This window comes from Rhea pennata, chromosome 3 (assembly GCF_028389875.1).
Source record: "Rhea pennata isolate bPtePen1 chromosome 3, bPtePen1.pri, whole genome shotgun sequence".
Classification (NCBI taxonomy): domain Eukaryota; kingdom Metazoa; phylum Chordata; class Aves; order Rheiformes; family Rheidae; genus Rhea; species Rhea pennata.
The window spans coordinates 14,226,231-14,252,856 of record NC_084665.1 but is presented as its reverse complement, the minus strand read 5'-3'; the positions used below and the strand labels follow the sequence as shown (position 1 = coordinate 14,252,856).

The 26,626-nt window shown below is 42.1% G+C and overlaps 1 protein-coding gene across 2 annotated transcripts in view; it reads right to left on the bottom strand.

Annotated features, from left to right (window-relative positions):
* Positions 1 to 3,165: 3,165 nt before the first annotated feature.
* Positions 3,166 to 26,626, bottom strand: part of ANAPC1 (anaphase promoting complex subunit 1) — a 48,532-nt gene continuing 25,071 nt past the window's right edge. For both annotated transcript variants that reach the window (XM_062571655.1, XM_062571656.1), the window contains exons 26-47: positions 21,469 to 21,587; positions 19,858 to 20,129; positions 18,258 to 18,492; positions 17,016 to 17,107; positions 16,711 to 16,845; positions 16,453 to 16,535; positions 16,228 to 16,306; positions 15,551 to 15,625; positions 14,276 to 14,352; positions 13,941 to 14,031; positions 13,793 to 13,846; positions 13,304 to 13,497; positions 11,451 to 11,537; positions 10,847 to 10,964; positions 9,860 to 9,937; positions 9,328 to 9,395; positions 7,544 to 7,682; positions 6,956 to 7,042; positions 6,296 to 6,391; positions 5,757 to 5,955; positions 4,575 to 4,709; positions 3,166 to 3,534 (exon numbers count right to left, since the gene is read on the bottom strand). In XM_062571655.1, coding sequence (XP_062427639.1) covers positions 3,419 to 3,534; positions 4,575 to 4,709; positions 5,757 to 5,955; positions 6,296 to 6,391; positions 6,956 to 7,042; positions 7,544 to 7,682; positions 9,328 to 9,395; positions 9,860 to 9,937; positions 10,847 to 10,964; positions 11,451 to 11,537; positions 13,304 to 13,497; positions 13,793 to 13,846; positions 13,941 to 14,031; positions 14,276 to 14,352; positions 15,551 to 15,625; positions 16,228 to 16,306; positions 16,453 to 16,535; positions 16,711 to 16,845; positions 17,016 to 17,107; positions 18,258 to 18,492; positions 19,858 to 20,129; positions 21,469 to 21,587 — 2,629 coding nt within the window. In that variant the 3' untranslated portion in view covers positions 3,166 to 3,418. The remainder of the gene's footprint in view (positions 3,535 to 4,574; positions 4,710 to 5,756; positions 5,956 to 6,295; positions 6,392 to 6,955; positions 7,043 to 7,543; positions 7,683 to 9,327; positions 9,396 to 9,859; positions 9,938 to 10,846; positions 10,965 to 11,450; positions 11,538 to 13,303; positions 13,498 to 13,792; positions 13,847 to 13,940; positions 14,032 to 14,275; positions 14,353 to 15,550; positions 15,626 to 16,227; positions 16,307 to 16,452; positions 16,536 to 16,710; positions 16,846 to 17,015; positions 17,108 to 18,257; positions 18,493 to 19,857; positions 20,130 to 21,468; positions 21,588 to 26,626) is intronic.

The window sequence follows — 26,626 nt, the reverse complement described above, 5'->3', positions numbered from 1 at the left end:
GCCCCTTCTTGCCCATGCTCCACGTGGGGAGGTGAAGGCCAAGCTGGCATTCGTAACGGGCGCCAGGCGCAGCCGAGCTGAAACTCCCCCGTCTCTCTGCCCAGATCATTGGTCCAGGTCGCAGCAGCGGTTGCTTTCAAATTCTGTTAAGCCTTAAAAAGGAAACAGGAAGCTTCTCAGCTCTTGACTTCATGCAGCTTGTGAGGCTCACACACACACACACACACTCTCCTTCCTACCCCCCAAAGGTTGAAGCAACTGCAGGCAAGGTGCTTGCAGGAGTCAGGCCCATGCACTGCTGCTCAAAACTCCTCTAAACCTGGACAAACCTCCCATCTGTCAGGTGGGAGAGTGACACTTTCCTTAGCATACCTTAAATTCAAATTTCTCAACTTCTCTGTTGAAAACCCAGCATTTTTATCATGTCCTCTTCCCTTCCACCCACAGTACACGTCGGACAACACACACACATACTAACTTTGTTCAGCTGGTTCCTAGGTGTGTGGCATGGGCTTTAGGAGGCTAACATTTGTTCTTATAAAACTCAGGGGCTGGTGAGCTGGGAAAAGCATGATTTTATTTGCTTGAGGTGTATTTAGTGTTTCATGGCTCTCCAGTTTATAAGGAAGAAGAAAATAAATTCCTCAATCTGTGAACAAGGGATGCACTCACACACGAGTACAGGCACTCACACACACACACACACACACACACACACACATATATATATATATATATATATATGTATGTATGTATACACACACACACATACACACAGGAGACAACAAAAGTATCTTCTACAGCTTTCCTAATCCTCTTTACTGTCAATCAAGATTTTATACGTTGATGACAAAAAGCAAGTATTAGCCCTTTCTCTCTTCTGTAGTGGTATAAGCCTCCTATGGGAGAGCCATTGAGCAAGACCACTTATGGCATAAGCAAGTAAGTTCCTTTGAGCTCTTGCTCCCAAATCTTTGCCTTCTAAAGCAAGTTTATTCAAGCTGTGTACTCTGTATACAAGTAAAGATATCAAAATCATCTTGAGTTTTCTACAGAGCTTGGTCTTTCACACATTTAACGGGTTTGTGAAAATTTTACCCTTACTGGCCCTAGCTCGAACTGCAACCCACATTCCCTGTGGACAGCAAAGAATATACAAGGGTGCTGTGGCTTTCTAAACCTCTGCTTAGAGTCTAGCACAGAACTGCAAACCAAGTGGAAGACTACAGGTCAGCCCCTAGCCTGGCAAACAGAAAAACAGCATTCATCCGGGTAGCTCAGGTGACAGTGGTCTAATACAGAGCATGCGAAAATCCAGGACTACATGGCTAGGTCTCATGATTCCATGCAACACAAGTGGCTTTCCCATATTTCTTCTGAGTAAATGGCTTTATTTACTTCACACAGCAAATAGATTTTTTTTTCCTGTTTTTCTTTTAGCCAGAGCAGGTTGTCCAGAAAGGTCTGGAGCATCTCCAAGGATGGATACTCCACACCCTCTCTGTGCAACCTTTTCCAGCATTCAACCACCCCTGCAGTGAAAATCAGCTTGCTTACATTCAGATGCAATTCCCTGTTTCAGTTTGTGCCTGTTGCCAATGTCCCTGGGTTCCAGCTGTCTGAGGGGTCCTGCTAGCTGCTCCTGCTCCTCTCCAAAATCTGGAATGCAAATTCTTGACAGCATGAACTGAGGCATCTTCTCCTGCACTCTGTGCAGAAAATGCCCCTGGGACACATTTGATTCCTCCAGCACTTGTTATTTCATCCAAGAACATCATACATGTCAGGTCCATCCTTCTTTGTAACCTCTCTTCTAATGCAGAGACCACGATCATAGGTCAGAAGAACCTGGGAGACACTCACCCCCAGGTCACTCAGTTCAGATAGTGCATGCAGAGAGAAAACCCATAAACTGAATTTCCATTACTAAAGGAGGGGTCCGTGCAATTTAAAAAACAGACTGAAGGCACATGCTTCTGAGCTACAGCTTTAAGTGCTTGTGTTTGAATTCTGTACTTCACCCATCATGTCGGTTAGAGACAACCTCCCCTGAAACAAAAGACTGACTTTCCTACAATGTGTGCCCAAGGAAATTAGATCAACTTCTGAATAGTTCAGATAGAAGGGGATTTGCCATGGGTTCCACATGGCTGTAATGGGCAGAGCTGGTAACAGATCTCAGGTCCTTCCTTCAGAAGGCTTTGAACCACTGCAAACCTTGGTTAAAGATGTCAAACGTTTTTAATAACGTTATAAAAGTTTGTAAAATTTTTCTACTTTTTTTTTATATATATATAATCACTCTTATTTTTCTTCCTCCTTTCATTTCCCCCCCTTTCCTCAATCTTTTGGTTCCCCTACTCAAGGGTTTGGAAAAAGGGAACCAAGATTTGCACAAGTCCCAGAGAATAAGATCAAATCTGAAATTTCAGAATAAGCAAAGTCCAACAACTTGGCTGTGGCTGCTTTTCTAGTAGTAACTAATTCCACCTCTGGCTGCTTTTATTGGAGCAACTCCACCTGTTTTATGAAAAATTAAGTGCTTTGCCTGCCCAGAACAAATAAAGAGTGAGCCATGTTCCAAGTTCAGTGCTCTGGGGAGATACATAAGGCATTGTAGCACAGATTAAGGAAATGCAAACGAATGCCCAATTATTTAAATTGTCTGACTAGTTTCAGTTCTTGCCCAGACATAACGTAACATTGTGGAGGCAGGTGTTTTCTCAGCAGCCACTGACTAATTACAGAACAAAGATTAGCAAAATAATAAAAAAAAGACATAAACAGTGCAATACTGAGTATGTGGCAAAAGTCAAGAGCAGAACAATTTATATTTAGAGTAAGAATGCTTACACAAGAGACACCCAGTAGCCTGTCAGAGAGAAGTCACGTGAAAGACCAAAAAATCATGCCAGTTCTTGAACAGCATTACTTGGCACAATCTGAGCAGTGTGGCAGGCAGTTTGCTTTCCTTCCCAGTCTGATACCCCCAGTGGAAAAGCAAGTTTGGCTTCTTCTGGGCTGCCTATCTCCTAAAATCAAGTACCTCATAGGAGCAGATTAAGATACACTATAGGCAAAGGAGTTATCAAAACAAGGAAATTATATGGTTCCCAGCCAAGGTCTTTTCAGAATTCACCACAAAAGATATATTTGTAAACAAGCTTTAGTTACAAAAGTAAATTTATTTATTAGTTCACTTTTACACATTTCTTAATTCATTGTAACAATTTATAAATAACTCCTGCTCACAGTCAACACATGTAGGGACAAGTTTTGAAGTTTTTGTCGTTTGAAAAGTTACAAAATTAAAGCACATTTTACCTGTCTTTCAAATAACATGAATCAGTGCACATCTGGCTCTATTGTTCAGTCACCACATGTAAAATGAATGTCATGAGTTTACATGCTGGCGTAACTACAGCACCATGGATTGTGGATTTCTAAGCAACAGAGGAGCAAGCCTTAGCAGCGCACGAACTGGCATATTCAATTGCTTGAACTTCAAAAGCAGCTCAGAGAAGTTCGTACTTCCTAAAGAGATTAGAGAAAAAGAAAACAATTACATATTGGTGTTACATGTGCCCAGGAAGAGAGTTATTAGTAGACCACAGAATCAGTCAGTGTGCAGGTTTGTATTTCTAGAGATGCGCTTCTCGCCATTCATATTGCTGCAACACTGTATTAATGAAAATTTTACTGCCTAACCAAGCAGAATTTAAAGACATCTCAAGTTTGTTTAGGATGGCAGGAACTCCCAGAATAGAGGCTTGTAACAGGCAGAGAGGACATAGCAAAGTAGGATAGACGTTTTTTGACCTGAATAAATGCACAGGCATCTGACCCAAAAATATCCAAGAAAAGCCCAGGATGGCATGGCTTGCAAAGTCTTCTGGGCCAGAGGCCTGTGGCCTCAAATAAGGCTTCAGCAATAGATTCCTCTCGCTCACCACTGAGGTAGCAACATTCATTTCACATCCCCTAGGGAAGCCACGGAGTTCCCCAAATCAAAGCCTAGCTGCATTCTTTTTTTTTTTTTTATAACAACCCAAGAAACTAAGCCAGTCCTTAGGCAAGCAAACAAGGAGAACAAGGAGTGGTATATCCTCAGGCAGGGTTGAGGGAGGGCAAAAGAAAAGCCGTCAAAAGGGCTCAGAATTTCCAGTTTCCAGATCACATTACCATTAGAAACCTAGAATGAGTGATCACTGACTAGGTTCTTAAAGGAAAAAGACTTATTGACATTCAGAATAAGGCTAACATAACAAAAAGGTTGATTTCCTCTGTCAAAGCCTCTCTCATCTAGTCTTGCTGCTCTTTAGGAACACAGTCATTTGAGGTCAAGAAAAGGCCAAGATGCTTTTATATTGGCTAATTCTGACTTCTTTAGTCCTGCTTAAAGTGTCTACCTTATACATTAGTACCATTCACAAAGACAAAAAAAATGATGGCACAGCTTTCAGAGGAAATGCACATTGCCACATAATGTACAGGATATACTCCTCTTAATATACAGCATAAACCCCCAAAATGTGTCCGTCAGTTCAGCATGACGTGTTGCACTCCAACCCTACCTTCTAAGCCTCCAGCTGCCAGCTGGCTTGGTGTTGGGACTGAGTGGTAAATGAGGAAGCAAGCAAGCATGCTCAGTTGGGATTCTTCCGTAGGCTGCCCACTTAAGTAGGAATGCAAAGAGATGTCTCCTCCAGCTGTAACATAAGACAATCTGATGAAGCTCGGGGAGCATTTGTGGAATGAAACAAAAGGTGAGACATTTTTTTTGTGCTACAGGAAGTGCCTGCTGAAAAGGGTCTCTCCATCTCCTGATACAGGGCAAGCTGAGGGCTGGTTTGCAAACTTTCTTCCGTCTGCTGTGGTCATTCTTCAGCCTAATCCCCTTCCTCTACTGTGGTCACCCCTCACTTCTGCTAGAAAAGTCTCCCAATACAACATTAGAAAAGGTTTCCCTAGGAAATACAGCCTTTCACATTAACTCAACTTTCCACCCAACAGAGCCATCAAACAATTCTTCAATGAATAGTTTACACCCAATCCACTACACCAAAAACTTACTGTCTTAATTTTTCACTCAGCTGTACAAGATGATGGACGCATTCACACACATACAAATACAAACAGAAGTACTCAAAACAATATTGAAATATTGCTTTCTTACTAAAAAGAATACACATCACTAGGTTTGAGATTTTAAAATTATAGTAGGACTAGCCTTAAGAGAACACTTCAGCTTTTAGAGCTGCCTGTATTCATGGAAATATTTAAGAGATGAAGACTTGCACAAAAAAAATGGACTGCTTAGAATCAATAATGGAAGCTTTGGTTACGGATTTCAATCTGGCCAACAATTAGATATACAGATTTAAAAGTGCATAGCATATTCTATTCTTTCCCTTGACTGACTTCCAGTAGCAAGTTAAAGAAAATTGAAACAAACAGCAGGTAGGCAAAATACGAAAGAGTTACAAAGAAGCAGTATTCAGACATGACTTCAGATTTCTTATGTAAATTGTCTCATATAAGTCTTCCCTTCAATTCTAAAAACAAAATGTTGTTTTGCTCCTGTATGTGACATGACCATAAGGCTAAAATGCCAGACAAGCTGTTTTATGCTAACATACAAGTGCTTTGCTTCAGTTATCGTTTGGCAGTATTTTGAGGTAAAAGTGCAACTGGACTGGCAGAAGGACAAGAATGCTGAATTGTGCCCATGACCATAGTATTAATGTTCTCTATACCTTGAAGCCATTGATCCAAAGCATTATCAATAGTGCACTTCATCACAGGCAGAAATTCAGAGTTCATGAAGAGTCCTCGGTTTGGATTCCTGCTCATCCTCTCCTGATGACTTCGGGAACTGAAAAATTCTAACACCAGCTTTATCTGCCACAGTTCACATGTCTCTGACATTTCTCTTCTTTCTAATCGCCTCACAGCCTAGCAGAGGGGAAATACAAAGCAATTAGAAAAATGTGAACTATACGAGGAAACAAATGTTGCTGTCATAAACATGAAGTGAATGAACATGCTCAAGAACACACTCTAAGTGCACCCTTTCGAAGTACCTACTGAGAAAAACCGTCAAATAATGTTTCTTGTGTAATTTCGGTCTTCATTACCTCAGACTGTTTTCCAAATTGCTTTAAAATCTCTTCTGTCTCCCTGCAAGCTCAGTAATATGTTTACCACTCTTTCTTCCTGATGTTTGTAAAAGTGCACGCAACTAACAAGTCTTGCACCAAAGTATGGCTATTAAACAAAATAGTATTTACTTCACCTGATCAATTGCTATGTACGTGGGCAGCATCTCTGGATTTTCTTGAGTAACACATTCATAAAGAATTGAGGAGAAAAGATCCAGGATTTCCTGTTTCTGATAAAAGACACATGTTTTACAAAGTGCACATGCTAGGTATAACTTATTACAGGTTCTTACACTGCACACATTTCTTTCCATTGCAGTTAACCCATACACTGACATTACATAAATTAATGATACATAGCTTGCTTTAGTTCTCGTGCTTATTAAAACTAGCCAAGACGTACTTATATTTTACTTCCTCCCTTAAGTCATTTTGCACAGAGAAACAGTTCTCCATGCAAAAACCCAACACTTCTGCTGTGATTTCACCTAAATACTGCAGGACACTAAGCAGGGCTCTCAGCATTTGTTAAAACACATTCTGCAGTGAATACAACTGGTGCATTTTCTAACACAACTAGCAGAAACTATGATGAAAACAATGGAAAATAATCTGTACGGTCAGCACTGTTTTGCCTCTTTTGTATTACAGAACATCCCTTACAATATTCCCAGTGCCCACCACCTGAAGGACTGTATCACTGAACTCTGCTCCCCACACTTTAACATAGATTTTCCTACTTTTTATTTTATGAAAAAAAGAAACAATGGTTAGTCCACCTCTAAGTATCATACCTGGCCCATGTTCACAGTTGGTTTGCAAAAATAATCAGCAAATGAAAACAGAGCAGGATCGGAAGTGAAAGCCGAAATTGCTTCTGGCTAAAAACAGATTAAAACATACTCTTAACACGAACTTTTTTATTTTACTGCACAAAAAAAATAGCAATTTACATCCACCCTTTTCCTCTACAGCACACAAATGAGAACACTGCAACCTACAGAAAGCACATCATGGGCAAAATTAGTATGACACTTCTGTCTGTCCACAACAAATGCATATGCACATGGTGGCTCTTGGCCCAAGCTCATCCCGTGCCCTATGAAAGCCACCAGACTTCCTTTCCTTGAAGCCAAGTAAATAACTTTAATACCCATAATCATGTGGCAGAGCTGAAAAATACAGCATGAGCAGCTGTGTGTCTCAACCATTCTACAGGTGTCATTCCCAGTTCACTGCCAGTCTGTCCTTAGATGCATCACTGCTAAAGCTCTTTTTAACGAGGATTTACCAGCCTGCACTGCTATATACCATATTGTCTATGTAAACAGAGGTCTCACTGCTGCTCTGCTCCAGCTAGAAAACCAATTTGGGAGCAATACCTTGAATGCTCGAGCTTCAGAGTTTCTGTGAGTAACAGTCTGTGCTAAGAGACTGCGCCAGCCCATCGGGTCCTCCTTGTATGAGAGCTGCCCAGCTCTCAGTTTCACATACAAGACGCCACCCTTAGAAAGAATTGACCTGAAATAAGAACAACTATGCTTACTTCACGTTGGTATTTATATACAATGAGGTAGACCTGTAAAAGATGCATGAAATGCAACAGCCTTATGTGATAATATCCTTTGCCCCGATTATTTAAACCCTGTCCCACATGCATATACATAGAAATCTTGCTTTCTCACAGGGCAGGCTGCTCTCAAATGATGATGCAGTGGCAGACAATGGGAGAGGAAAAAAGGGGTAAGCCATACTGATACAAGGAATATAACCTTCTGGAACCAATGCAAGTTCTTGCTAGATCATTAAAGGATGAGCTCCCACCACCAAGGACAACCACATAAGTATCTATTGGTTTATGGGCATGCTGTGATGGTGAAGAAGTCCTTCCTTGATTCAGAAAAACCCTGACATTCCTGACCAAGCCTACAAACAGAAATGTGCAACAGTTGAAAGCAGCACTGCTGCAAAGCAGCTGCATGTTTTATCTGATTTAGAGTGATATCAACAGTGCAATTGACTTCAGACCCATGGGTGCCCTTAAAATAACTACATTACCTGTACTGAAACTAACTACTTAGCATAACAACATAGCAGCAATTCACATGCAGTAAGACAGAAAAAAAGATTTCTCCCACACATGTGCACGTCTCCAAAACACCACCAGCCAGCCAGGTCTCTACTATTTTAAAGGGCTGTGGATAGGAAAACATATCAGCCTTCTGATAGGAGGGAGAGCTGACAGATTCAAAGCATCTGGAGTCTGAGGGAACAGGTGAATTCCAAAGGAGGCAAGTTTCCTGATTACCCAAGTTGCTTTCTGCTGCAGCAGCACAAAAAGGCTTTTCCAGAGAGACAAGCTCCAAAACATGATCAGTTTAAAGGAAAGAGTCAACCCAGCAGGAAAAACGCAGGTTTCTACCAGCTACAGTGCAGCAGATAAATCAGCACGTGCCTTCTGATCCAGGCAACTCTGCATTTTGCAGCAGTTCTGTTGGTTATCTTTAAAGGTATGCTGCATTACAGCACTTAATCTAATCTCAGAGTCACTTAAAGTAATCAGAGTAATTACATAACTGATGAAAAATACAGTTGGTTTCTTCTATACTATTCACAGTGACAAGTTACATTGTAAACTGTTAGGCACAAAGGTGAGAATTATTTTACCTACTGAAACTGTATTCCGGTAAGATTTCTGTTTTTCACAGTTGCCCAATGGTGAGTTAAAACATAAGTTAAAATGCATAAAGCAGGACTTTGTGTGCTTCTTGTAACATCAGAAAAATATTTCACAAAGCAGTAATAGTTAGCTAACTCATGTATCAACAGCTTGGGAAATATGACATCACATCAACTCAACTCAAAACTAAAACTATGAGTTTAAGGTAGTTTCTGGTACTACTAAATCCCGCTGCCAATATTTGTGGTTTTTACTATCAAGTTTTCCCCCACCCTGTTTTTGCATGAATAATTCACAACAGGTGAAACCAGCTATGCAGTTTCTGTCTTCACCTTAAAGTGCTGCCAAATGCATAACAGCGAACCAATTAAAACCCAAATTCTTTACAAACCGTAGGTGTTATAACTACAGGAGGTTAAAAAAAAAAGAAAAGAAAAAAACACCTACAAGGTCATTAACCAGTTAAGTAATATAAAGAATACTTACTTGAGATGGTGCGTTCCCTTGGTTAAATCTATTAATAATTCCCAGTACCGTGGTCCCTTCACTCTGATCTGTCAATGTAAGCATTTTTATTACTAGATATAAGCAGATTCATAAAATCAAGAGTTTTCCAGATAAGCCTAAAGTTCTTTCTCTGCCTTCAGAAGGACACATGCCCCTTTAAAGTACTACCTGCCCTTAAAATTCAGAGTGAAGAGAACCCAGCTTTGTTTCTCCTACAGTGAAGTTCTCTGGCATGCGGAATCTCCCTGCTATATCAGATCTTAAAAGCAAGTGACAGTCAAGTCCGAGGAGTAGGGCATGGAAGAAGTTAGCCTGCACACCTCAGTGATGGAATTGTCTTGAGAGCCATTACCATAGCACAGAGTTGCCCAGAGTCTGGCTAAGGTTGAACAGGGATCTGTCTGAGGTTAGACAGAAAATCAAAGAAAAGTCACTTTAGTCTCTTCTTGCAGCAAGTGTGGCACAGAATCTGAGCAATTAGACTTCTCATTACAGTGGAGACTTCCTTTACCTGCTTCAGTAAGTGAAGCTCTGGAAGAAGAGTGGGTGCCATCAGTTCCTCCGTGGCTTCTGCATACCACCGTGTACCCTTTAAAATGCCACCAACATTCACATATTAGTAAGGCTCATTTCAATGCAAATAGAAAGAAAACGTGCTCCTCATTAAGCTGGCAGAGGTCAATCAGTTCCTGTTGCTGGGTTCAGATTAAATACATGGCTTGACATTGCTCTTAACATCACAGGATGCAAGTCTAAATTAAAGGAATGTTTCCCACAGATGGACCAATGCACAACACAATGCAAACCAGGCATGCTGCAGCTGAAAACAAACCAGGCATGCTGCAGCTGAAAATCCAAAGGTTTGAAAAGTAAACTATACTGTCAAAGCTAGCCTTCCACAGCAACAATCACTAACAGAATTTCATCACTTTTGCCAGATCCACGAAGGATCTGCTCTGAAGCTTTTCTCCCCTCAAATCCCAGCAACATTTTCTTTAGTCCTCTCAAGGGTATCATCTGTCTCACGTTAATCTGTAAACAATAAATCCTGCATAAAGGAAGGGGACTCCTCCCCAAAAGACACATAATGCAAGCATCAGGGAAAGCCACTAACTTGCCAGTTTTGGCAGAATTAGGGAAAGGCTGTTAAAATCATTGCCAGTTCCAACAACCTCTGTGCCCCCTCTTCAGAAAGATGAGGACTGTGACCCTAGCTTAGTTTTTACACACTTGACTGTCTGAAGACTTTATGGTGCCTCTTACACATGTCCCATGTTCTGCCCTCAAGGTGTCAAAGCACATACAATTTGTGAGTGGGCTGAGCACATCTCTTCAAATATTTGCCTAAAGAGTTTGGTTTGTCTCCACAACTTGAAAATAAACCCAAGATGCTGGCCACAACAATGAAAACAGCATGCCTTTGGTATATCAGCATTTTCAATCGTTTCCCACACCTTCGCAAAGGCCTTCTCTCTTTCTCCCCTCCCAGACCCATTACCTTGTACGTAACCTCTATCAGTGCATAACAAGGAGTGTTTGAATCCACATCAACAGGTGTCAAGAGTCTAGGTTCTGCTGCCAGCACATACAAGTGACGTAAGGCCTGAAGATGGTACCTGTGTGCGGGAATAAGGAATTCAGCACCTTTGTATACTAAACTGCACACAGCTCAATAGCCAACTACAGCTGTCAAACAAGCATGAAATTTGTAGTAACGTAGTAGCTTTTTTAAATTTTGGTAACATTAGCACTTCCAGCACTTTAGCTAACAGGACAAGACTTCATGAATCACATATTTAAAACTGATTAAGAGTCATAAACGGACAGACCTTGCAAGCAAACTTTTCTGCTGGAATAGCTATGCCACAGTAGCAAGGAGTAGAGCCTCAAGAAATCTGCTTGCATTTCTTTGCTGATCAAAAATCACTACTACCATCCTAAATCTACACTTATTTCTTCAGGTTGCTATAGCTGTGGAAAGCCTCCAAAAATTATTTATAAGGTATCTAGGTAAAAGTTCTAGATCATTTGTCTGTCGATAACTTCTTTTGCAAGGAGATTTAGCTTAAATTAAGAAAATACAAATCATACAAAAGTCTTACCGATTGTCTGTGCTGTGAACAGGGAAATGAGGGTACAGTGCACAAAGCAGAGCAGCAATTGAAGAATTTGAAGTGCTCAGCGAGTATCTGCAGGGAAACATTTTCTATTAGTTTTCAGTGCTAACAATTACTGGCAACTCTACCAGAAGTGTTCAAAATATTTTTGCATCCCACAAAAGGGAAGGACAACAGTGAAGTGCAGAAATGCAATGAATTTGCAGAGGTGTTCCTACAGTAGGCAAAATGAACATGTAGCAGTGGGAAATGAACATAAGCCAGAAACATTCCTATGCCATTTCTAAGTAATGTAATATCTACAAGACACTAAGACTTGCATTTGCAATAGAAAACACCTCTATGCGACTACATATTAAAAAAAAAAAAAAAAAAGTAAATGTCTAGATAAATGTCTAGATCTTCCAGACAACAGGGACAGTTTCCAAGCTGCCACACTTGAGAGTTTGGTGAGGGTTTTTTCTGCTTTTTCTTTTTTTTTTCTTTTTTTAAGGCCTGGACAGAATGGAAATTACTTTGGCATTGATGTTTGTTTTGTCTGTTGCAAAACAGGGAACAATATTGCTAGAAAGGCAGCACTCTTAAAATAGTAACAATCCTAGGAGATGAGTGTGCCTAATACATAACAAAGATGATGGAAAAGCCATGTCAGCATTAAGAGGAGACAAAACAGAGATAGATGCCAAATTCTCACTTCTACTAAGTCAGGAAGAATGAAGTATCCTGTGTTTTCTGACTGTAGTCCTCAGAAGTCAAAGGCTCTGCTCAAGTCAGTGGAAGGCCAAGGAAAAGAATTTGGCACCAGAGAGATGGCCAATAAAAATTCATATTGCCTGAGCTATCTGTCATGTAGCTCTATAAAGCTTCATGCTAGAGTATGCATTTAAGGAAACTAAGTTGAAGAAAGAATTAAGCAGAAAATACTAAATTCTGGCCAACTGGAGTGTGGCAGGAAGGTGGTGGATACTGCATTCAAAGAATGCTTAAGAGGCAGTAAGCGATGAGCATCAAGACATAGGAGAAAAAAAGGAAGATGAAAATGATGCAAATGAATCTGTCCAGAGAATGTCTGGAGGAACGTAGCCACTGAAGGCAAGTGGTTTTGCTGACTGACCTTAAGTTGTATCAGGTTATCCTGACAGAAAGGAGGGCTAAAAGAAGGAGCAATTTAAGCAAACGGAGAAACCAGCGGAGGAAAGAGATAGTTCTCTTCCAGGGTGGACACAAGCACAGTTGCTCCTCCCAATCCCAAAACTGAGTAGCTGCCATGATCTCTTTGGTACATTTATGCATGCCACTTCAAAGCACTACACTTACTAGACTGTCGTGGCTCTAATCCTCCTTTACTTAGAATATACAAAAATATTCAAATGCTAGTAACTACTAAAAGCTTGATCCAGAACTGTTCTGTGCACAAGCTGAGCTCTGACATGAAAACAAGCTGAAAAAAAGCTGTGACAATTTCTGCTGTTTGTCATCAGCTTTCTAAATTCTAAGAGACTGTCCAATCTCCATGAGTCCAAACATGAGGAGGTTCACTGCGTATACATTATTAAACATGAGGTGACAAATAAAAGATCAAACAACTGATACTGAAATATCAAAAGCAGCAAATGTAGGTATGAGTACAGAAAAACAGGAAAAGAATCCTCAGGACCCAAAGCAGAGTCAAAGACATGCAAATCCTCCTCCTCCAGAAAACATCTCTGTCATTTGCCTATGAGTTATCTTCTGACACCCTTTGGAGCTCAAAAACCCTCATGCTTTTCTGCACATTGCTTCAGCTTCCACAGTGAAGGTGGAAGATGAAAAAGGTTGTCTTTGGAAATGCAAGTTACCTTCCTCCTCCCAGAAAGAGGAGCCCCAAAGCCATGTGGTGAGCCAGGTGGAACCCGTAGTTCATCTCTCCGCCTGTCTTCTTATGCATGAAACGGCAAAGCTGAAGAACCTTCAGGTTTCCAGAGCCAGCCATCACCATTGCAAGAGACAGTAGCAAGACACTCAAGCATGTTTCAAGATTATAGTGACCTGTCTTCAAGCACATTAGGAAAAGAGTTATTACACTTCTGTAGTCAAATATATGCTGTTGATCAGACTTAGTATGTAGTTCTCTACTCGAGCTCAAAAATCACGTTCCACAGAAACAGGGAGAGTGGAGAACCAGCAAAGTCCTTAATAAAAATGATTCACAGCCCTGTCACATTCTATAAATTCATTCAGTAAGACAGAAAAGTAAAAGGGATGTTTTTGTTTGCATTAAGACTTCAGTGAGAGTAGAAGTATATCACAGTCTCCCTTCCACCGAAAAAAATCTTCAAAGAACTTACTATTGAAGCTGTTGGTGATGACAAACATTTTAGGAAATCTGTTGCATATTTGTACTGGAAAGAAAAGAAACATATATTAAACAGGGATACAAAGGATAGATTATAACTCTATAGGAAATCTAGGGGGAAAAGTACAAAAACTTCTTACCAAACACTTAAATGCTGCCATATTTTCTGAACCAGCAAATCGAAATCCCAGTGATAAACATGCACCAGCAATGATGTAGACATGAGCTTGCCTAATAAGCAACATAAACGAGTATCTCTTTTACTCATCTGAATAAGCATCACCAACTTCCTCATTATATAAAAAAAGATTCCTCCTCTAAAGTAAGCTGAGAAAAAAAATCCCTGAATATCAAGGAATAGATTTTCTTTACATATTGGTATCTCTATAAGTTTAGGTTGCACATTTCAGAAGTAAAATTTGGCTTTATACAATCTTCCTCTCTAGCTGCAACCAATCTTTGCTGTGTTACTTACGCCAGTGTCTCTAAACTCAGGTCTTCAGACGAAGGCAGCTCTGTTGCGTGAAGGGATATACTATTCTCTCTTATGATCTGTAAAAAGCATAAAAGGTAGAAAAAGTGATCCACAGGATCCTCTCTGAACGTTTCTGACACCTAGGCTTCATAAATCATACAAAACAGAAGGTCTGTTTCACAGGATTACAAAAGTTAACTTCTTCCACTAGCTATTGCTTCATCACACTTCTGATCCAAAAGGGATGCTTTTCAATGCTCACATATCTGGTTTCTTAAAGACTTCTAAAGGCAATGGCAAAATTGTGTCAGAACCTGTCACTGTATGTACTCAAAACAGAACCAGATGACTCCTAAGGAGACCATCCTGTCCACTTGCATCCTGTATTTCTGACAGATAAATATCTGACTTGTTCTTAAAAACTCCAGTGGTGGTAAATCCATGCTCTATGCAACATATCTTGGAGTATTGCTGATCTCATTGTTAGACAGTTATTCCTAATGCTCAGCTGAAATCTCCTTGCAGCAATTTAGCATATGGCTTCTTGTCTCATGGATGTGGAGAAAAGTTTAATGCCTTTCTCCTTCTGGCTCTTTCTTCATCTTGAAGAGTTGTACCTCTCTTCAATCCTCTCTTCTCTAGCTCTAAAGCATCAATATACTCTACAAAGAGTCCCCAACACTTCCATCATGGTCCAGAAATCCAGTGCAACAATCTTCTGTTGTGTGAATATCAAATTCAAAACTTGTCTTGATTGCAGTCTTTGGTCCAACAACACCTGGAATGTCTCACAGGAAGGCAACTCTGGAAGCCTCTGGTTCAAGCCTCTGCTCAAAGGAGGCCACCTTCAAAGCTAGATCAGGTTTGCTCAGGGCCTTATCTGGTTTAGCTTTGAATAACCTCAAAGATGGATATCACACAGACTCTCTGAGCTCCTCTCCTAATATTTGACTACCCACACTGTGAACACTTCTTGTCCTCATATATAAGCAGAAATTCTCATGTTGTAGTTTGTGTCCATTACCTTCATTCTAACGGCCTTTCTTCAATGGCCCATCAAGATTTATTTAGCCCATCAAGACTTTTGTAAAAACAGAGCTGTTGGTCCAGCCCACAGTTTTTCCTACATCATAGTAAGTTTCATATAGCAAAGAAATATTACAAATTAACATGTGTTTTACTGTGAAGATCATGTGACAAAGGAAATGCTCACGTGAGTAACTATTCAGAGAGATGTAAAATTTGGAAGCAAACACATTAAGTGTAAATACCTACTTGAGGCACATTGCTATTGACCCACTTGGAATTGGGCAAGATATCATCCCACAAGATCAGGCATCGAGCCAGGGTCTAGAAAGGTGAGAAAGCCAAAATGTAAGGAAGGAAAAAAGTACACAATGATAACTGGTTTTTTTTTCTTAACTATAAGAAATGCATCCAGAAAGAACAGAAAATCTAGCTACCCCCAGCAGCTCTTTAATTGCTTCTCAGCCTTCATATCAAAAACTCTTGTTTTCAGGAATTTCACATTCTGTTTGCAAAGGAGTCCCATAATAAATTCTCTTGCGGTTTGTATATACAGCTAGAAAACAAGCTGAAGTATAGCATGTACCTGTAACAGATCCCTCAGGCCTGACTGATTTTTTAGTCAGTGAAGTTCATTGAGAAAAGCTAAAGAAATTTACTATTCAATTTAATTTAAGACTCCTCATGAAATGTATTGTTCAAATATTTCTCTCTAAATTCTGCCTCTCTCTAGTGCTGCTCGACACGCAAACTGCCCTCCCACAAGCAGAGATTTGTTTGAAGGTCTCAGTTTGGCAGGCAAGTAATGAATTTCTGAGTTATCAGATAATTTAGGTCTTCTACATGATAGACGGGTGCACTGGATTTTAAGATGCATTTTTAGCATTGTTGAATAAACTGAGAAATGAAACAAAAGAAAATCTTACTCTCAATAAAAGGAACTCTGGTTTTACAAAGTCCAATAAATACATTGTATCTGGTGCTTGAAGCCAATCAGCAATGGATCTGCAGAGCATAGTAAAGGAACAGAGTTTAGAGATTGTACCTGGATGCACAAAATTGCCTGAGCTGCACAAAGCATGGCCAACATTATGGCAGTTTAAATGCCCACAAATTATTACAAAAAATCCAAGTAATTCCAAGGTTAATACCTGTTATTAGTCTTTAGATAGATCATTGCAAGCGCAAGGGTGGCACCTGGACAAGTAACATCCACATTTATGGTGTCTCCTTCCTGTGAAAATACAACACACTTTCAGATTAGGCAACTAGGAAGGCAACAGCCTGTACTGATGTGTATAAGCATTCAAAACTCCCATGGCGCACTGAGAAACAGACACACTGTAGTCTAAGCCACCAGTATTTTCAGCATAAGCAAGCAAGAATGATGAACAGATTATAATATGTACCTTAATCTGGTAACTGGGAGACTTGTGTTTCTCTCTGTGCATTCCTGCTTGAAACCGCCGGTGACCTCCAACCATGTACTGGTAGAGCTGCTCAGGAACGTTGAGGTCTGACATGCCTATCAAATTACTGCCATGCTAAGGAATGAAGAGGAGAAGAAATAAGAAAAGTGCCTCTTCATGCAAGAAAAAAAGTGCATTTGGCCAAAAGCAGTTGGGATTCAAGAACGAAACAGTTCTCAGCACCTCTGTCCCAACCTATAATGATTCTTCTACTAGTTGCAGCTTAAATGAAGAGAGGCTCTTACCCCCAGGCAAACCATGCCTAAGGCTAGCCCAGATGCAAGCGAATAGGATTCTCTGTCGGTGCAGTACTCCATTTCTGGTCCAGGGGGACGTCCTTGAGAGAAACAAAACAGTGAGATTCATCTTCTAAAATTCCAGCTAAATAAACATAGTTTAATCAATCATTACATTTCTAATGAAATGAAGGAAAAAAAATCTGGCACTTCAACAAAATCAGGAAAGTTCTCTCTCCCATAATTGTTATTCCATCAAACGATAAAGTCCTCCAGAAGTAGTAAATATTGCCAAGTGGTATGGTTAGAGTTTATAAATCCAGCAAAAATGCCATGCTACAATTACATATATTTTGAACGTATTTACACCTATCAAATGTTGGCTGCAGAGTTCAGAAACTATAGTCAAAAAAGACTGCGTATATTGAAATACTAGAAACAAAATAGATATAACTTCATCCTTAAAAGTTATCCCATTCTCAGTTTAATAAACTGTAGCCTCTTTTAACTGAAGAGTTACATATAAACATGAATTAAAACTTAACTGTCAGAAATAACATCAGAACAACTACACAGAGAGTTCAGATGATCAAAACCACTTATCAGCGAGAGCTGTTTGGAAGGCCTTAAACTACACAATTTGAAACAAGAGACTTGAGGAAATGATGGCTCCACTTCCACCATCCTAGTGAGTCAAACAGACTGTCCTTGCAAGACATAAGCTTTTTTCCATCGGGTGCCTCAGTCTCTAGTTTCTGAAGGGACAACTCCTTTGTGGATAGATATGAACAACAACATGTCTGAGAAGTGCCAGCTCCAGCAAGCATACATTAAGCAACAGATCTGCTCAGGTGCTGTAGAGAGTCAGGATTTCCGTATACATAGCATGCAAGTCAGGAGAAACATGTTACTACAGACCATTTAGCACACAGCTGGCCACCCTAGACTAGTTCTACTTGGACAAAATTTCCACATGGATAAAGTACGTAGGTCCAGCCCTAGTGCTGTTATTACATTTCTACTAATTCAGTGAGCACTTTCTGTGATACAGAACAGAGTTCACAGTAACATCTATTCCTTTGAACAGCAGAGGATAGGGTTTGGCAAATGAGAGGTGACTATTGCAGTGGCAGAGGTATAACAGAAAAGATTCATTACAATTTTCAGGTCACAGATGCACCGTGTAAAACATGCACGTGTTGCCTCTCTCCCCCCTAGTCCACACCCAATTTTTCCTGTGTTAGCACTTACCTATTTCAGCCAGCAGGACCTCAGCCGTGTGCCTGTGAGCAGTGCCTTGATAAACGAGGCCTATTCCTATCACAGCAGCCACCTGCACATTGTGCGGGACATCCAGCTCCGTTGAAGTTGGTGGCAGGAGGGCAGGTATGTGAATGCTCAGGAGCCGGGTAATAGCCATATCCATTGTGCCCAGCTTGGCAGCAGAAACACCAAGCAACAGTCCAATACTTGTCATTTCATGGCCCTGAGGCAGGAAACATATGCATGATGAAATAAGGTAGGGAAGTTCAGAGCGGGAAAAATGCTCATCCCAGCTGAAATTTAAGTCTTACATTTTCAAATATACACAGCAGTTAAGCTTTATGAATCCATCTCTTAAGGAAAATGAACTATCGCTGTTGCAGGTGTAAAGGTTATTTTCCAAATTTATGCTCTTGTTGTAGGGGCAGACTTCAACCCAAATGGAAATTCTTACACAATGAAATGCTAAGCATGGTTATAATGGGGAGTTTTAGTTTCCAAAAAATAAGTTAAGTTTTTTAAAAAATAGAAACAAAACCTGAAGTTTTTGCTTTTAAAAGGTCCTCATCTCCCTAGCAGTTCATTTTCAATGCTTCTCTCACACCAAGCCTGATGTTCACTGGTGTATAAGCTTGAAAGAAATCACACATTTACAACTTCTTACAACTTAAGGTGGGATTTCAAGAACACATAAGATTTTCAGTTTTTTAATGCAAACTACATAAAATCTTGAGCCTAGCTCTCACTCTGTACCGCAGAAAGATTAACAACATGAACTTTTTGATACAGAATGAGCAGAAGTAATTCACCTACCACAATGAGGTGTGCATCAACACAGTGCAGAAAGATCTAGTGACAAAACTGCTAGAAAAAACTCTTCAACAGAAATAAGTCATACACTAACATTAATGAAGTAATTGTGAGTCTTCTGTATCAGGAAACTTCCAATTCAGTGTTTCAAAGTAACTTTGTTGGAGCGATGCTGTGAGAAAAACCCTGCAAATAGTTAACAAGATTTAAGGACTATGGAGAGAGAAAAACAGTACTGCAAAGGATAGCCAGCTCCAGCCGAATAACTTTGATGAAACCACAGCACCTTGAAGAATGTGAGAGGTAGGCAAGAAAAAAAAAACAGAACAACCCAGAAGTAACCTTAGGTTCATTAAGGTTTAACAACATATTGTACAACACACCCTTAAATGAATAATGAGAGGGAAATGACATGATAATAATGTTACCACCTCTTCTCCACTTTCTACGCTAATTAACAGGAACATTAAAGTGCAAGTGTGGAGAGAATACCTGATGTAATGAAATTGTAACCAACAGAAAAATTTGTATAGAGTACTCCCTGAAAAGTGTATAAAAATGAAGAATGAAGTGTGCTAGCTTCGAGGATCTACCACCTAGCACCCATCTCTGCGCAGAAATGAAATAAACAAATATCTCGACCCCATGCGTCTATTGGATGCTTGCACACCGGGTAACAGAACCCAGTTTTGGGACAACAATTTGATTTTTTTTTTATGTTTAAAGAATTGAAGTTCTATAGATATTTCTCTCCATTGCATATGAAAGAAGGCCTCACCTTTGTTAAGTAGTCATGTATATTGAGCGTGGCAAGTTTTGTGAGATGTCCATTGAGACCCAGAGCCATGAGGAAGCCTGCATATTCATTTGCTAGTTCAGCAATTTTTGGCTTGTTATAGACAATCCACGCAGAATCTATCTGTGAGGCAGGTGCTATCTTCAGTCCAGCAGCCACACCGTTGTGAAAGCTAGCCCAACAAGCCATGTTTGGAGGTACATCAATGTTCCCACTGTTAAGGTCAACAGTAGTGTTCCTAGGAGGAGCACGGCCTGCCCAAGATAGAATCATTAAAAACAACTAAGACAAACTAAAAGAGAGAACAGCAAAGAATAACTCTGTTTAGCAGTGCTGTCTTCTTGTTTCATTGAAATCCCAGAGGAACAATATTAAAAAGTGCTAATCCAAAGAACTTCAGAAACAGCTCTCAGCTCCAGTAGGATACTGTCAGTGAACAAACACTGACAGTGTGCTAGGTAACACTTCTGTTCTGAAGACAGTCAAGGGTATCTTCAGACATGTCAGATGACAGAAGCACAGTATACTAGATAAAACAGCAATTCGGATTTTGGAGTATCCAAGTCCAATATGGTCCTAATACTGACCTAATTCTGCATGTCCTCGGGCAACTTTTTTCACTCATCTCAAAGCATAGCTAACATAAGATGCCAGCGGTAGATAATAACATTGCCCTTATGCATCTGAGGACAAGAAACTAGCAGGTGCCAAATTCAAAACAATAAAAGGAGCTACTTTGTCATATAAAGCACACTTAAGCTACAGAATACTACATAAGTTGCAAATCTTTACAAAAAGACATAGAAGATAAAAAGTTTAGATAGCTTCAAAAAGCAACGGGGTAACTGCTGAAAGAAACTCCATATTCTGTTAAATGCAAAAATAGCCCAGACACTGGCGGCTGAAAGAATGTATCAGGGTAGCATCACTCCTGCTTGTTCTCAGTTGTTGGCAGCTATCAGATGGGACAATGGGCCAGAAGTCAGAGGACCACAAGTTTAGACTGTGTGAGGGGAAAGGAGTAGAGCCAAGTAAGCAAGAAGGGAATGGGAGCACCTAGAAAGAATAAGGGGAAAGGAGTCACACTTGGGAGAAAATAGGCAGCAAAAGAATCTGATCTCTAGGATGTGTTCTGCCTTCAGAGCCTAGAGCAGAACTGCGTTTCCCTAAAACCTCATCATTCCTCTGCTGTCAGGAAATACCTGTGAAAGCCACTGGCCAAACTCCCCCTTTCCTTTCTAGCTAGTCCAATAGGTCAATAGCTTTCTGCTGCAATTTATTTAATCTGTCGTTGCAGTGAATTCAAGTGGCAGGATCTTGTGCGGTGACTGCACAGGCTCCAACACAGCAAGAAGTCACTGCCTGCGAAAGATACAGTTTAGCTGTAGATATGCATTTGGAGATGCAATTAACTTGCAGGGAAGACAAAGTGCATTCTTTAATTGGGTTATTTATGTTAAAGTCAACACAATTTGCAGGGCATGTTCCTATGTTCTTGAGAAGGGCATTTATCCAGGAAAGCAGATGTATTCCAGCAGACAATTATTGCAACTTCAACAAACCAAACCCTGAAGAAAATGCTGACCAACATACCTGTTAGATTCAGTTTTGGGATAGGCAACTGTTCTGTTGGAACAGGATGATATGAGAACAAAGTAAACATTCCTCGTCCGACAGGTAGTGCCATGGTTCGCTGGCAAAGCTGCAACAACCTGTTGTGGAGATTAAATCAAAACTAAGCCAATTGCTTAATACAAACAAATATTCCAAATACATGATACAGAATGAACCTACAGAACAGGCACTAGCGAGTTGTTTTTCTGACTATAAGACAGCATATCATCTTCACTTTTTTAGTAGGCTAAACTTGTAAAGCAAAATCTTCAGTGTTTAAAAGGTTAACCTCAAAGATATGCTGACAACATGTTGAAACTTTCCTCTATATTTTTCTTAAAGCTGGGGGTTGTTAAATACGCTATGGACAATTTAGCAGCCGTATCAGAGACAAAGATGAAAGTAGAAAGCAAAACAAAGTTGACTGCCATATGCAATCTTGCTATGACTAGTGATCACATCTAGTAATAACCTGTGTACAGAATTGCAGCGAACAGAGCCAGCAGTTTGCGTAGCATTGTCTCAACTCTGCCTTGAACTTCTGGGGCCCATGTTGGACATTGTGGTCTGCTGACCCTTGTGGGACGAGGGGACTACAGAGTGACTCTGCTAACAGGTAAGGGGAGCTGGGCAAGGGCAACTGCAGGAAGCCTTAAGCTCTCCTGGAAGAAGCCCCAGCACTTATCACCCACTGTAGCTGGGTATAGCTACTGCTAAAGAGCAGTCTCCGTTGCCCCCTGAATAGAGGGAGCTGGGGCTTTTGACACAGGTAGCCCTTGTTTAGCGTGGATCAAGTACCCTGTGAGTCGGTAGTAGGAAGAGGTCTATTTAAGAGCCAGGCCTGGAGTGCAGCGAACAGATGCAGCAGTTTGTGCAGGAGGAGTGTAGTTAGGTACAAGAGGATATCTTTCTTCTTCCCGTGCTAGAAGCGCCCACTTTTGCTAACACGGTTGTAACTCGCCGTAAAGCATTTGCCAGTGGCTGTGGGAACTGCTACATCAGCTGTGTCGGAAGTTTAACCCAGACAGAGCCTCTTGTAGCAGATGCTGCCCTACAGGTCTCAGGCTGCAAGGAGTGCTTAGAGCCTCTCCAGAAGGCCTGGACTGATGGTCCGCCCTCCTGCAAGAGGTGTGCTGTTGTTGAGGATTTGTGTCGTCAAGTCGAAGAGTTGTGGGACGAAGTCAGTAGGCTGCAAAACATGCGAGAAAATTTTTGTGAGCAGGAGATAGACAGGGTTTTCTCAGAGACCTTACTGCTCCCAGAGTCCCAATCCCCTGCAGCAGGGGAGTTGCTGGAGGACTCTGTGAAGAGCGAAATAGTACAGCACAGCACTGTCGAAGAAGGCCATAAGCTAGTTGCTTCTCAGACTAAAAGAAGAAAGGCCCCTAGTCCTCCTGTAGATCTGGAGTTGCAGTTGAAGAACACGTTTAGCACACTCCAGGATGAGGAGAACCCGGACCTGGCCTCAAGGGAAGCAACTGAGCTGTCTGACCCTGTGCCTTGCGTGACCACTCGGAAGAGGCGACGAGTGGTTGTAGTGGGTGATTCCGTGCTGAGGAGGACAGAGGTGCCTATCTGCCGACCTGACCCCTCCTCTAGAGAGGTTTGCTGCCTGCCAGAGGCAAGGATATGAGACATGTCTGAAACGCTACCAAAGCTTGTCCGCTCCTCAGACTACCACCCTTTGCTGCTCTTTCATGTGGGTGCTAACGATACAGAGAACAAACTGGAAACATTCAAAGAAGACTTCAAGGCCTTGGGCATGGTGGTCAAGGGGCTGGGAGCCCAGGCGGTCTTCTCATCGGTCCTGCCAATTAGGGGGAGGCATGGGAGGAGGAGTAGGAAGATTTCCCAGATCAACAACTGGCTACACCACTAGTGTTGGCAACAGGGTTTTAGATTCTATGACCGTGGAACATGGTTTGAAGACCAACAAGTAGTGGGGAGAGATGGGATTCACCTCACCAAGCAGGGCACATTTGCCTTTGCAGACAGGTTGGCCAGCCTAGTAAAGAGGGCTTTAAACTAGGTGGCGGGGGGTGTCATAGAGACAGAGTAGACAACAAAACACAAGTTGGGTTGGGAGGCCTCCAACAGGTACATGGAGCTGGGAATGTGTGTTTGGGACATGGCTATGGGGGACCACTGTATACCCTTCCTGGGAAACCTGCAGGCATGACCACCTCTCTGAAATGCCTGTACACCAATGCACACAGCATGGGGAACAAACAGGATGAGCTGGAGATCCGTGTGTGGTCACAGGGCCATGATCTCATTGCAATCACAGAGACATGGTAGGATAGCTCATGTGACTGGAATGCTGCCATGGATGGTTATGTGCTTTTTAGGAAAGACAGGTCAGGAAGGCGAGGTGGTGGAACTGCTCTTTATGTGAGAGAGCAACTGGAATGCACCGAGCTCTGCCTAGGGGTGGAGGAGGAAGAGGCAGTCAAGAGCTTATGGGTAAAGATCAAAGGGCAGGCCGGCACAGGGGCACTGTTGTGGGTGCCTGCTACAGACCACCTGACCAGGAAGAGAAAGTTGATGAGGCCTTCTGTAGGCAGCTGGAGGTAGCCTCATGATCACAAGCCCTGGTTCTCATGGGAGACTTCAATCACCCTGACGCCTGCCGGAGGGACTACGCAGCAAGGCACAAACAGTCCAGGGAGGCTCCTGCAACACATTGATGATAACTTCTTGTCGCAAATGGTGGAAGAGCCTACAAGGAAGGGTGTCCTGCTGGACCTTGCTCCTCCCAACAAAGAGGGACTGGTTAGTGATGTGAAGGTTGGGGGCAGCCTTGGCTGCAGTGACTGCGAGATGGTGGAGTTCAGGATCCGGCATGAAAGAACTAAGGCAACAGCAGGATTGCAACCTTGGACTTCAGGAGAGCGGACTTTGGTCTCTTCGGAGACCTACTTGGAGGAATCCCATGGGTTAAGGCCCTAGAAGGAAGGGGGGCTCCAGGAGAACTGGCTACTATTCAAACATCGCTTCCTCCAAGCTCAAGAGCAGTGCATCCCTCTGAGTAAGAAGTGCAGCAAAAGGGGCAGGAGACCTGCGTGGGTGAGCAAGGAGCTCCTGGCCAAATTCAGACAGAAGAAAAAAGTCCATAGAATGTGGAAGAGGGGACGGGCTACTTGGGAGGATTACAGGAACGCAGTCAGAGTATGCAGAGATGCTGCGAGGAAGGCTAAGGCCCAGCTGGACTTGAGTCTGGCAAGGGATGTCAAGGACAATGGGAAGGGCTTCTTCAAATACATCAGCAGCGAGAGGAGGACTGGGGGAATGTGGGCCCGCTACTGAATGGGGCAGGGGCCCTGGTGACAAGGGATACAGAGGAGGCTGAATTACTGAATGCCTTCTTTGCTTCAGTCTTCACTGCTAAGGGCAGCCCTCGTGAATCCTGCAGCCTGGACGTGAGGGAGAAAGTCTGGAGAAGGGAAGACTTCCCTTTGGTTGAGGAGGGTAGGATTGGAGAGCTTCTGGGCAGGCTAGACATCCACAGATCCATGGGCCCAGGTGGGATGCACACATAGGTACTGAGGGAGCTGGCAGATGGTGTTGCCAGGCCACTCTCCATCATCTTTGAAAGGTCCTGGAGAACTGGAGAGGTGCCTGAGGACTGGAAGAAAGCCAATCCTGGTCAGCTAGGGGCTGACCTGCTAGAGAGCAGCTCTGCAGAGAAGGACCTGGGAGTGCTGGTGGACGACAAGTTGACCATGAGCCAGCAATGTGCCCTTGTGGCCAAGAAGGCCACTGGTCTCCTGGGGTGCATTAGGAAGAGTGTTGCCAGCAGGTGGAGGGAGGTGATCCTGCCCCTCTGCTCAGCCCTGGGGAGGCCTCATCTCGAGTACTGTGTCCAGTTCTGGGCTCCCCAGTACAAGGGAGACGTGAAGCTACTGCAGAGAGGCCAGCGTAAGGCTACGAAGATGATCAGAGGGCTGGAGCATCTGCCCTATGAGGAACGGCTGCGAGAGCTGGGCCTCTTCAGCCTGGGGAAAAGACTGAGGGGGGATCTTATCAATGTGTACAAGCACCTGAAGGGAGGGTGTCAAGGGGACAGGGACAAACTCTTTTCGGTTGCCCCATGTGACAGGACAAGAGGCAATGGTCAGAAATTGAAGCACAGGCAGTTCCGCCTGAATGTGAGGGGGAATTTCTTCCCTGTGAGAGTGACAGAGCACTGGAACAGGTTGCCCAGAGAGGTTGTGGAGTCTTCTCTGGAGATCTTCAGGGCCCGCCTGGATGCAACCCTGTCTAACGTGCTCTAGGTGACCCTGCTTGAGCAGGGAGGTTGGACTAGATGATCTCCAGAGGTCCCTTCTGTGAAGGCTGACCATAATTCTCTACAATTTACTCTGGAAACACTTTCTAGACTTGTTAGATGACTCAGCTTGTTAGGTCAGATAACTTACTGCATTCCTTCAGCTTCCAACTTTCATAGTGCTTTGCATGCTAATGATCTTCTGAAGATTTAGTTTTCAGTGAGAATACACTTTTAAACCACCCCCCTCATTAAAAAGCTCAGTGAATAAGATGCATATGTCCAAGCTAATGTGAACAGCCTGTGCCAAGCTTACTAAACTGTGTAGCAATTCTGTGGCTTGCGACCACTGGTTTTCATCTAATTCAGCAATACCCTTAGGAATAGTTGACTATTAAATATATGTAATATGTATATGCATGTGTGTGTATATTTATAATATATATATTTTCAATACATAAAGATGATTAGATGGACAGCATAGCAGCAAGCCAAGATTCAGTGAACTCTGTTGGACATCTTAGCTTACCAATACTATGTGGTATCTTTTATGAACAGCATTTCCCTGTACCTTTTTCTACGAAGAACTAGGTATCAGTAGAAGTAAACCTAGTTAAAGCAATACATGAGGAAGCAAATGGGGGGGCGAAATTCCACTGCTTCATTACATACCCACCCTTAAATCCACCAGCACCTCCACAGGAACACTTCCACCAACAAAGAAAGGGATAGTCTTTAACACAAGTAGCCCAAACAGCTGCTTGAGGCTTTGCAGCTCTAGCTCTGCAAAAACCTGCATGTCTGGGGAAAGACAGGGGTGTAGGGCAGCAGACGGTATAGCACCAGAACATGGCAGCTAAAGAGGCTGAA